The sequence below is a fragment of the Pinus tabuliformis genome, chromosome 5_1, assembly GCF_031772625.1.
Source record: "Pinus tabuliformis cultivar Carrire ecotype Pingquan chromosome 5_1, CPIR1, whole genome shotgun sequence".
In the NCBI taxonomy this organism is placed as follows: domain Eukaryota; kingdom Viridiplantae; phylum Streptophyta; class Pinopsida; order Pinales; family Pinaceae; genus Pinus; species Pinus tabuliformis.
This window is the reverse complement of record NC_142305.1, coordinates 878,421,430-878,434,737: the sequence shown is the minus strand read 5'-3', so window position 1 is coordinate 878,434,737 and position 13,308 is coordinate 878,421,430. Positions and strand designations below refer to the sequence as shown.

At 31.4% G+C, this 13,308-nt stretch overlaps 1 protein-coding gene across 3 annotated transcripts in view; it reads left to right on the top strand.

Annotated features, from left to right (window-relative positions):
• The first annotated feature begins 297 nt into the window (after positions 1 to 297).
• LOC149167624 (dormancy-associated protein 1-like) overlaps positions 298 to 13,308 on the top strand; it is a 139,789-nt gene continuing 126,778 nt past the window's right edge. Inside the window, exons 1-4 of one of the 3 annotated variants that reach the window (XM_089433055.1) lie at positions 299 to 478; positions 851 to 979; positions 1,231 to 1,357; positions 1,529 to 1,751. In XM_089433055.1, the coding sequence (XP_089289181.1) occupies positions 376 to 478; positions 851 to 979; positions 1,231 to 1,357; positions 1,529 to 1,565 (396 nt within the window). In that variant the 5' untranslated portion in view covers positions 299 to 375 and the 3' untranslated portion in view covers positions 1,566 to 1,751. Of the gene's footprint in view, positions 485 to 850; positions 980 to 1,230; positions 1,358 to 1,528; positions 1,752 to 13,308 lie in introns of those variants that run through there. The other 2 variants (XM_089433053.1, XM_089433054.1) reach the window with 2 other exon arrangements.

Sequence of the window (13,308 nt, the reverse complement as noted above, 5' to 3'; positions counted from 1 at the left end):
TGGTAAACTGATCAGAAATGCATCGGATCAAGATTCAACGCATCCGAATATAATAAGAATTTCGGAGACACTTCCATAAAAAGAATAGGGCTACCTCCACTTGTCTGATCTAACAAGGGCGGTTTGTGTCAATCCACGCCTTCCAATCACATCACCACTTGCTTGCTGCGCGCTAAAGTCGCACAACCCATTTTCTCGAAGGGTTGTCATCCTTATCTTTCTCTGTCCCTAAATCAGTATTTAAATCCTTTCCTTCACCGACCTCTCAACTTCTGAACTATATATTCACTCTATGGTCCACTCAATGAATTAAAAAACCAGACTGAGACTCAGACTGAGACTGAGACTGAAAATTAGCTGAGAAGTGAAGCGAAAATGTTGAGTATGATATGGGATGACACTCTAGGAGGTCCGCAGCCAGACAACGGCCTCAGCAGGATTCGCAACACTTCCAATCTCAGCGTTGCCCGTGCACCAGGTAACTGTATGTGATCTATCATTTTATTGGTATTTTTTTGTTATAATTACAGTGAATCGGCATTTTTTTAGTTCTACTGAGAGAGATTTGAATTAAATTATTTTTATAGTTTGAATGGGTCTATGTTTGTGTTTTTTTAAGAGGTTAGAGAGAAAAAAGTATATCTGTTTTAGTAAATTTAATAATCAAATCACTGTATATATATATATGTTTTAGTAAACCTAATAATCAAATCACTGTATAAAAGTAAATATATATATTATATATATATATATATTAAAATAAATACTGATATTTTTTTTATTAAATATTAAAAAAATCACTATCTATATAAAGTGGTGTAATCACATGATGTTGATGAAATGAATGTAGGGGAAGGAAGTGAGGTAAATGGTGAGAAAGGAAAGCAGCCTAAATTCTATATTCAACGCTCGTTATCCATTGACAGCTCTGCAAGTCCACCATCTTCACCCACTGCAGTCTCTTCTCTATCCCCTTCCTGTGAGTCGTGTGAATGGTTTGATTTGCTTATTTTTCTTTGAGTAAAAGTTGGGATGACTGTATGTTTTAGGTTTTTTAGGTTTAAGTTTTATGTTTTAGGTTTATTATGTTTAAGTTTTATTTAATTGTAGATTTCAGAATATTTAAAAAATTTAACTTTGATGAACATAATTGATTTAGTTAGTATTAATTAAATTTTCCATGGAATCTACCGATCAACCATATATCTGGTATATGAATGAATTGTACAGGTACTCCACGAGGTCAGGATAATATATGGAGAAGCGTGTTCCACCCCGGTAATAACATCAATACCAAATCATTTGGATCTGAAAATTTCGACAAAACAGAGCCCAACAGTCCTACTGTTTATGATTGGTATCGTTTTCTTCTCTGCATCGGTGCAATTTATGTGTTTCCTCTTCTCAAGTAAAAATATTCCATATATTTAAATGTGTGAAGTTACAAAATATATATATATATATTTGTTGTTGCTGGTATTGTTAAATCATTTTGGGCTCTGTTTTTGGGATGAAAACTTGCAAGCAGGTTTTACAGCGGAGAGACGAATTCGAAAGGGCGTTGAGGGCAATTTTCTCCATGGATGTCACAAATGGAAACAGTAATGTACAGACTTCACGTGTGGTTGAGAGGGTATATTTTAGTCAGTATTTACATGACAAATGGAGTCGCTCTTGAAATTGAGCAGAGTGAGGGTGGCGGCCATGATCTTTATCACAACTGCCACCACCTCTTGTTTTGGTGTTATGTACATGTAAAAGAGAGTTGAGCACGATTGAGCAACTTTTTATTTTCTAGGTTTAGAGGGAGGCAACGTTGACAAATTTGATCATGACAATGTGCTTTCTCATTTTGTATGTTATATTCTAAACTATAAATATGTTTATGGAGGTTTACGTGAGGTATTCAATATTTTAGAATATATATATTTTCACATATATGTGTTAGTTTTATGGGTTTTAATACGTAAATGAATTTATTATGATTTGGTATTCATTTTTAATACGTAAATGAATTTGAAATTTCAAAAAAAATTATATATATATATATATATATATATATATAAAATTAAAATTTTTCATTTAAATTTTAAATAACTAAATAACTAAATAAATTGAAGAAAATAATAATAATAATAATAAAATATTACAATTTCAATTATGTTATTGATTTTAATTCTTTTCCGTGACATAATTTTAATAATCAAAAGATAATAAACAACCTTAATTCACTAATAAATTGATAATAAATAATAATAAATTAATAAAAATGAACAATGCCATTGAAAACCTAATAATAAATTGATAATAATTAATAAAAATGAACAATGCCATTGAAAACCTAAACCTATCACTTGTTAGTAACTATAATAGTTGATGAGTTTGAGTTTAGCAATCTTGAATATTTCAATACCTTAGATATTGACCTTATGTTGATGGGCATATTAATATTTGATTTATATTTTTCCACCCAAAAAATTCTAAATTATAATTTTCCATTAAAATATAGAAATTTAAAATTTAAATAATTTAAAATTTATTAATATTTTTTTATATTTATAATATTTTTCAATCAAATTTGATATTAAACTTTTGTTTTCATAGTAAAATTGTTTTTATAAATATTATTTTTTCCAATTTAATAAAAAATAAAAAATAAATCCTTATTTGCAATGACTAAATGCTTCCTAAAAATGCAATATCTAATTTAATATATTTATTGACACTTCTAATTCAATAAATTTATTTTTTAAACAATTTAATTATTTATTGACACTTCTAATTCAATAAATTTATTTTTTAAGCAATTTAATTATAATTTTGGATTTACCAAAAATATATATCTCACTTTTATAAATTATAATGCATATTTTATTTTATTGGTTCTTATTAAATCTTATATTTTTATTTTTATGAACGAGTATTTATTTGTCATCCCGTATATCATAAGTCATGATGGATCATATTCCAATATTTTCTTTTGGCAATCACACGCTGTAATTGATAATCTTAAAAAAAAAAATCATGAATTAAAAATATATTTTATAATATATTTATTTCAATGTTAATGATCATTGACATTAAAATAAAATATATATTGTAAGTAGTATCAGTGTAACCATAATCACAAAGTTGAAGTATTGTCTCAGCGACTTGCATGTACCTAGAGTGTCTTACAATTTATGGTAATCATGAATCATATGGGGTTTGATACTAAAAATTTAGTGACATCACACGCAGTGGCATGTGTTGGATTGCATCACTAATTTCTTTACTCATAGATTTGAGAACTTCGTTTGTCGTCTTTTGATGTGCAGCCTTAAAATTTCTTTGGCATATTTAGCAGTTGGTCGCATCATTCTCTCAATTTCCATCGATATTATTGTTTTATTAATCAGAATATATATATTGTTTTATTAACATAAATAGATTCATTTTAAACATATATCTAACCTGTTTTAAAAGATTAAATTTCTCTCTTTTACATTACAAAATTTGAAAAAAAACATCTTTCATATAATGGGTAAATTTTTATGTTTCAAATTGTATTTTCTAATACTATATATAATAATAACTTAAACTTGTAAATTTAAAAAATATTTATTGAATAACAATTGATAAAAAAATGTGAAAAAAACAAAATTATAAAAGAGTGAAATTATTTATTTTTTTCAATTGTTTTATATGATATATATATTTTTTTATAAACATATATAATATATATAATTGATATATTATTTTATTTAACATGTATATTGAGACATTATTTTTAGAATTTATTGTGCATATTAAAATGTTTTTTTATCTTTATTTTTTATTAATATATTTTTAAATATAAGTCAATATTACTTAATCTTGTATCTTAAAATATTTATTCATGACTCACATTGAATTTTTTATTATTATGAATATTTTTAAATTTCATATATTAATTTTATATTAAGAATTGAATGAATAAGGCATCTCTCTTTCATTTTTCTCAAACACTTAATATTTTTTATTTTATTTTTAATTTGAACATTGAATATTGTATTGTGTACAATAATAAAATATTTTTTTAATGTTTTCTTTCTATATATAAATATATATGAAGTTGATATCAACATAAATTAGTTAAAATAGATCTTCAAATAGTTCATTTAAATCTAGTGTCCAAATATTTTTTGAAAAGTTTAAGGTTTAAGCATCTCACTTACACTCTTTTTTTTTACTTTTATCTCTTTTTTAAAGTTGATATGAAATTATATTAAGTCATGTGAACATCGAAATATTTTATTTGAAATTTTTTTACCACATTGGGTTGTAATATCAACAACTAATCCAACTAACCATAGTGAATTTGAGATTATTAAGGCTTTATAATACTTTTAATTAAAACTAACTAAACATGCCTAGTTTTTAATTATAGCTTACATTTCTTTTCAATTTTCATTTTGTTTTTTATTATAGTCAACATTGTTTTTCTATTTAGAGAATATTTTATTTTTATTTTAAGAGGTACATGTGTCAACTCCACTTTGAGCACTAACTGAGTTGTAGAGTACGCCTCTTGGGTAAATAAATTATGCTCACACTCATTTTTTATTGAAACTAACTCATTTTATTAGAAACAACATGCAATATATTATGATGTTCTTTTTTTCAAATCATGTGAATTAATAATTTATTGATTATTATTATTTATTATTTATAAAAATTAAATTTCAGATAAAAAGAAAAATAATTAATTTATCCAATTTTCTAATAAGTTCATATATGAATTTACATCGCATAACAATCTTCTTGGACTATTGTGCCTTCCTAGTGAGGAAATCAAACCAATGACATAATTTGAGGCTTGAACATAGCTCCATCAAAATTATCAAAATATCCATAAGAAGTCTTCCAAAACAAAACCAGAGTTTGGGTTGCTTTGCCCTATAGACTAACTTAATACGAAACATAAAACCAAGGCCTACAGGCTGAGACAAGATGACATAACTAGATAACATCAACATTAGAAACTATGCAAGTGAATAAACTTAGATAATTAGATCCCCTGTGTTGGAGGAGAAAGATCATCAGGGGGAGGAAGTTTGCGATCTTGTAGAAGTATTTTCTCAATGCATTGAACTTTTTGCTCCATAATTTTGTATAGTAAATGTTGCTCCTCCATCCCAAGGAGGAGCTAGGCGGAGCTCCTCTTTATTGGAATTTCTTTCAAACATGAATTTCCCCAGCATTTTTTGAGCCTCGAATGTAGCTCCATAGTGAGAAGATACTGGTTATTCCTTCCTCTCTCAGTGCCCAAGTTAGGTTTCCACTCAACAATGGCCTAAAGAACTACATAATTGAAATAATCCACTTGCTTTCCTACCACCTCATGTTTGATATCCTCAATCTCTTGTTACACAACCAATGGAGTGTGCTCCCTATAGCACTTTACGATTTCATATGCTCAAGCTTGAGCTCGTACATTTCTGAGGCCATCGTGACCTCCTGCACCTCTGCGAGACCGGCCTCTTTGACATGGCATATTCATTGAGACTAGAAATTCACTGTGTGGAAATATAGTGCAGTGAAGGAATCATATGGATGGTGGAAAGAGATATAATCATGAAATATAGCTTGCAAACTAGTATAAGACCTATAAAAATAGGGAAGGGAAAAACGCAAAATTGAAGTAACCCGCAACTTGCTAAAGCTACCTAGTGCATTACCTCCCTTGAAGCAAAGAATAGCCAAAGAAAGGCAGGCTTGCAAGTAGGACCACAACCAGAAGTAATGAAGAAAGAGGAAGGAAGGAGCAAGGTCGGGAGGGCTTGGTCCTTCCACCAACTTGTAAATGGTCAATAGAAGGAAAATCACCCATCGATCCAAGAGAGTGACAATTATGTCCCGGGTTGAATCTCCATTATGATATGTTTAAATGGGAAAATTATGTAAATATCCCCCTTGTGTCCATTTTGGAAAATAGAGTGAATTGAATGAGGGTCAACATTCGAGTAGATAGTGTTAATACACAATCAAGGAAAAGTGGCTCATTGTAGAGCGAGCCTCCCAACTCGCTATTTATGGTTACCATCCAATGATGCATGTCACTCTAACTGTTATCCTCAAATAAATGAGCTTGAGAGGGGTCCATGGTAACTAATGGTGTCATGCCCCTATCCTAGTGGTAGTCTTTCAACCACACATAGGCAGGTGTGACACCACTGTACTTTTTCTTTTCACCAATACTCAAATAGCCAGACTATGCCTACTTCAACACTTAACCAATTATCTTTAAGTTTTCACAATGCAGCAAAAATAACATTCATCATTTATCTTCTTCAATTATCTTTCATATATGTAGCAGAATCATAAATCATCAATAACACAAGTTACAGACATTTATATGGGAGGGGAAACTCCTAGTTAATTCTGCCCAACTATAATATAAATATGTAATTTATTTCAATTACATTATTTTACAACTTTACATAAGTCTGTGTAGCCATCCAAGGTCGGTCTGCACACTTTACCGATTTCGCCCAGCAATCGTGCGAGGGTCATGCAGCGCTGCCCATCGTGCTGTCACTACCACCCGTTCGCATTGCCTACCCAAAAACCCCAAAATTGTGTTGCCCAATACGTCATTCAACACTCTTCCAACTCTACCCAGCATGTAACACCTCTGCCCGGAACGTTGCTTGTGTTTGACACTTCTGTTGTTCTTTCGTTTATGCCCGCTATAGCACTATCTTCCTGTTGCACCGTTTTTCCGCAATATCACCCAACCTCAATGCACGACGGCCTCACCACCTAGACCTCTAAACTCCTTCGACACAACTTTGTTCAACAGTTCGCCTAGTTCAATACATTGTGCAGTGCTGCCTGGTTTGCTCGCCGATTGGGCGTATCGCCCAACATAGTGTCAGCGACACTGTCTACCCACGGCCCACCTGCAGCCTGCCTGAACACGCTACTTGAGTTTCCTGTCGAAATTTGCCTTGCCTCCTACCTGCGGTATTCCCAGCTCTCGGCCTCCTCGCCTTGTGGTTCTATTCATTCTCTCCTCTTTGCACTTGTCCAAGTGTTGAGCGAGTGGATGAGTTGATGGTCGAACTCCATCCAAGTCCCCTCAATATATACGTTGTTCATCGAATACCTTGTCATCAAGGGATGTGTTATTTGGCATTTCCAATCCATAATGTGAACCATCTTGTCCACCTCAGGGGTCAGCTTGCCCATCATTCAACCGACTCTAACACGACTTCCACACTTTGCACTTCGCTTACTCTAGCCGACCAAATTGTCTACAACCTGACTCGCTTGTCATCTCTCGGTCACGACTCACCTATCGCATGAATCGTCCATCAGTCTCCTTGATCACAACTCACCCTTCACGTGATTCACCCATCAGTCTCCTCCAGATAGTCGCTCAACACAATGGGCGAGCGCCCACCCACTGACGTGTTTTTTATACATGCTCGCCCACCCATCGCAAATAACCAACCGAGTCACCTTTAACCAATGGTGGGCTCGCTCTTATACTATCTCTCACACCCCTATCTCGGTGGTAGTCTTTCAACCACACATAGGTGGGTGCGGCACCGCCCTACTTTTTCTTTTCACTACTACTCAAGTACTCAAACTACACCTACCTCAACACTTAACCAATTTTCTCTAAGTGTTCAAAATTTAGCAAAAATAACATTCATAATTTATCTTCTTCAATTATCTTTCATATATGCAGCGAAATCATAAACCATCAATAACACAAGTTACACACATTTATATGGGAGGGGAACCTCTCGGTTAAGATTGCCCAACTATAATATAAAAATGTAATTTACTTCAATTACAATATTTTACAACTTTACATAAGTTCATGCAACCACCCAAGGTCAGCCTGCACACTTTGCTGATTTCGCCCAACAATCGTGCTCGGGTCATGCAGCGCTGCCCATCATGATGTTGCTGCCACCGGTCCACAGTGCCTACCCAGAAACCCAAAAATCATGCTGCCCAATATGTCGTGCAAATAATCTTCCAACTCTACCAAGCATGCAACACCTCTGCTCAGAACGTTGTCTGTGTTTGGAACCCTGGTTGTTCTGTCGTTTTTGCCCGCGTAGCACTGTTTGCTTGTCGCACCATTTTGTCATACTACGGCCCAACCTCACTGCATGCCGGCCTCACCACCCAGACCTCTAAACTCCTTCAGAAAAACTCCGTTCAATAGTTTGCCCAGTTCAATACGTCGTGCAATGCTTCTTGTTCTGATTGTGGCCTGCCTAAATGCGCTACCCAACCTACTTGCCAAAATTTGCCTTGAATCTTCCCTGCAGTCTGCCAAACTCTCGGCCTCCTCACCCTGTGGTTTTGTTCCTTCTCTCCTCTTCGCACTTGTCCATGTGTTCCAACTAACTCCCCTCAATACATATGCTCTTCATGGGATGAATCGTTTGGTGTTGCGCATGGGTTGCCCCAATCTGTAGTCGACCTGCCCATCAACAAAACACTCCCATTTGCAATGTGAACCGTCATGTCCACCTCACGGGTTGGCTTGCCCATCATTCAGCCGACCCCAACACAACTTTCACACTTCACACTTAGCTCACGTGAGCCGACCAATTCGCCCGCAACCTGACTCACCCGTCACGACTCCTATGTCGCACGACTCATCCACCGGTCGCCTTGGTCACAAATTTCTCATCACACAATTCGCCCATCGGTCGCCTCCACATGGCCTCTCGTCGTAATGGGCAGGCGCCCACCCGCTTGCGCGCTCGCTATACGTGTTCACCCACCAGTTGCACATAATTGACTTAGTTGCCTTTAACAGATGGTGTGGCGACACATAACCGAATGTCTCGCCTCATAGTCATCTATAATCAAATGCTCCACCTGAATTGTCTTTAACCAAATGTGGGTGCTTGTCGCACATCTATGTGCGCCCATACTACGAGTTCATTTTTTCAACTCCCTCGGGTGCTCTCAACTCGAAGCCCAGACAAATGGTATCCCTCGCCTCCCCTCCCCTCCCCTCCTCTTCACAAACTCTATCTCATCATTCCTAGAAAACTAGATTAACATTTAATGAAAGAATTAACACCCTCATCCAAACAACAAATCTTACAATAAATCTTAAATATATTATCATATTCAATTTAGAAAAATTGATTAAAATAATATATAATGCTATAAAAAATTATGAGAAATTCAAACCAAACTCAATAAGAAACACATTGGTAATTAAATAAAAGGTCCTCTGAGAAGTTCCAAAATTGATGTCTGAATTGGATGTACTTAATGAGTAATCGTTACATATTTTTGCGCTCAAACTGTTGCTAACTATTTCTAATTTTTTCATTTTTATACAATGTTGTCTCCTGGCCTCTCCTTGTCGATTTGTTTTCCTTTTTAGGTGTGTCATTTAATTTCATATTTTTTCATTTTTATACAATGTTGTCTCCTGGCCTCTCCTTGTCGATTTGTTTTCCTTTTTAGGTGTGTCACTTAATTTCATGTTCACATAAATTAAGGGAAAAAAATTAATATTTTATAAATATATATAGTATAACCAAAAAAAATTATTTTTTAATATTATAAATTAATATAAAATATATTACATATTATTAATAGATTAGTATCACTAAATATTTATTTTAAGCACAAATCTAATATGATTCGAGAGAAATCAAATTTCTTCAAGTGGAAACTTATTTTGGAGTAAAAAAAATCATGTGTAATTTTTCATTGTTTAAATTATATTCTTGAATATTATATATTTTTAAGTATAAGTCTATACTAATTCATATTAAATATTTTATTTTAACATTTTTTTTCTAAATATAAATATAAATGAAGTTGATATTCACATAAATGGATTTATTTAGAGAATTTTTATTTTTATTTTAATAGGGACATATGTCAGCTCCAAGTTAAAGACATACATACACATCACCTTCACACTGCCTAGAAAAATCCCCTCTACTAAATTAACAACATCTATACTTTTGTAATGTTGAATTAGTGAGTAATGGTGAGAATTTTTACTCTTGTTATAAATAAAATCATAAACAAAATAAATTCACAAATAAATATTTAAAGTATAGACTATTTTAATTATTTTTTTATATTATTTAAAAATATTTCAAAAATTAATTATGAGTTTCTTTTGGCACCACATTTATAAATAATTATTTTGTAAAAAATCAATAATTATTGTTATATTATTTAAATTAATAAATTATTAACACCTAATTATGATGTATATATCATATAACTTAAAAATTTATAAATAATTCAAATCAATTATTTATTTTAAATTATTCAAAAAAATACTCACCGCATACATATATAGATATATTTTCTTATTGATTCTATGACTTTTTTACTCATAAGATTTATAGAAAAAAGATTAACACCCATACTTAAAACCTTATAAAATTCTTAAGCAATTATTCATAAATGATAAACGCAATCCTATCTTTTCCTAAAGAAACTTATAAATTTTCATTTTCTTGTGGTATTACATTGTTAAACTGAAGAAATTTTAGCTTAGGAGCTTATATCTAATAAACTATAATGCTTGTATCAATTTGAAGAAATTCTAGCTTAGGAGCTTATATCTAATAAATTATAATTCCTGTATCAATTTGTATCATTTTAATTCTGGAGATGAATATAAACTAATTCAATTTTGAGAGTGCAAAATCCATAATTTTTTAACAAGTTAGGGTTTAAGAAAAAAACAATAAAAATTACATCAGAAAATTTTTACCAACATTTTCAAACCATCCAATATAATTCATCATCAAAACAAAATAACAAATATATTTTTTCCATATTTTATAATAATTATTTCTATTAAAAACATTATAATAATTATTTCTATTAAAAACAAAACGTTGATGAAAAAACTAATATCAATTTGTCCATTTATAAAAATAAATATATTAGATCTTGCCTCTCAAAAGAAACCAAGACCTAAATACTCAACCTAACAAACATAACAAAACTAGAAAAGTCAACATAACAAAAACCGGACCTTCCCATAAAAGGAAACTAGGTCATAAGTACTACTAGTACGAACATGCATGAAGAAACGAAAGAAAATTTATATAATTCACTTATAAAAGATACTAAGGAGGTTAGTGCTCGTCACCAAACTTTTCCACACCGAAAGATAAATGGGAGTGTCTTTGAAGGCACTTTGGTGCCTACACAATTTTCTCTCCCTTCTTTTTAACAATCCAAGAAACAAGAGTAATAAGAAGCACGTTTTTCTACTATAATAATAGTTATACTAACCTTAGTATTATTTGTTATACTAATTTTATTATTTATGAGTTATTATTAATTTTTCATAATATTTTTAATTATTAATTATTATATTAAATCTTATATTATAATTTTCCTTAGACTTAATATTTATTATTTATTATTATGATTTTTTTTACTATATTATTATGATTTTTTTTAATGATTTTTTTTGCTTTTTTTTTATTTCTCTAGTTTTTAGGGTTTTTATCCATTTATTCTTTTGATTAGATCAATTTATTTACTCTGAATATGAACTATATCAGTTGGTTCGAAACATCCAAAATTAAAATATTTATGGGATGGATCTCAAAGATATATCTCAAATTAACTCTACTCACATAAATCTTTATTCAGAAAACATATCCAACTTCTTACTAATGCTTAGTATTTTTTTCCTCTTGGAATGATGGTGCCTGAGCGATGAGGTCCTTTGTGTGCCAATAAAGCTCCCAAGTTCGCTAGAAATTTGGTGTCTTTAATGCTCGAGTCTATCACGAAGCTAGTGGTTTCAAATTCCATCTGCCCTTTCTCTATTAGCATTGTAGAGACTCTAGTGTGCCATTATAATTCTTGAATGCAAAACCTCTACTCGGAGGAGCTGGAAACGTGAAATGAAATATTTGTCATCACATATCTCTCTCTGCTTTTGAGTTGTGGAGTAGCCCTGTAATTGAGGCCTTGCCTTCGTTCCTTCATGGTGGGGAGTCATATATGTGACCAAACTATCTCAAAGACAAACTAACAATAAAGCTAATTAGTAAACTTCAGTAATTTTCGAAGGTGAATGACTAATGACGCAAATGAATGTGGGGTAATTATGATTTGAGATTCCCCTAATTTTGGGAGTTCCTAGATATCTAATCTCATTATTCGAAGTGATGGTTTGCGAGTGGCATTAAGACTTCACATGCATGGGTGTAACCTTCATAGTTCACTCATTATTTGGTCCTACAACCATGTAGGTTTGGTTCTATGTGCACCATGATTTTGAGGTCTTGTTTGGTTGATCACCTGTGTTTGGAATGCATGCAATGGATTGATTATAAGCATTGTCTTATGCATGTGTCCATGCTCCCTTCTCCACATCACTTGTATAATAAGGAGAGGTTACACATGGATTAACACTAGCTCTTCTTACCCACATAACACCCCATGTGGGGTCTAGTGTCCCTCATGTTAGCCAAGATATTTTACATTACATTTTTGTTTGAGATCTCTTATCACTTCTAACACTATTCTCTAATTACAATTTTTTCATTTGTCAATTTTCTTCTTTCTTTCTTTTTTTGGATAAAACCCACAGGGATTTGAATGAGTAGCAAAGAATGTCTTAATAATGCACTCATTCGTCATCAATCTAAAGCACCATAAACATATCAATTTTTTTCTTTACTCTTTTTTTAATTCTTTTAACTTTTATTATTTTTAATTATTTTATCTCATTTTAATTTTCTTATTAATTTTGTAAATAAATTTAATCTATTTCATAACTTAATCTATTATTATTGCGGTGTGAAAAATTGATCCACAATAATTATTTTATTATCAAAAAAGTTTCGATTCTACACCCAAACTCATCATCAAAACTAAGGCCATTATCTTTTGTTATTATTATTTCATTAATCATTTAAATATTATCTTAAAAAAACATTATTATTACTCTAAATTAGTACTTAATCCTAGTACTTCCAAGAAACTTTCTCAAATTTATTGATTTCCCTATCGTGAATTTTTAACTTCCATTCTTAATCTTAAAATATTTTAGCATAGTTTATTTTTTTTCTTTTTCTTTATTTTTTATTTCTTTTTCTTTATATATTCATGAAATATCCTTAACTTTGAGGGCATTATTTTGATATTTATTTCCTCGTTCTTCTTTACATACTAATTATTTTAATTTTCTTATTTAGGTTTGAAGCCCTATTTATCATATAGATATTTTAATTTTCTTAATCATTAATTTAGTATTTTTTTAATATTTTGTGATTTTTATTATTACATTAATACAGATATTTA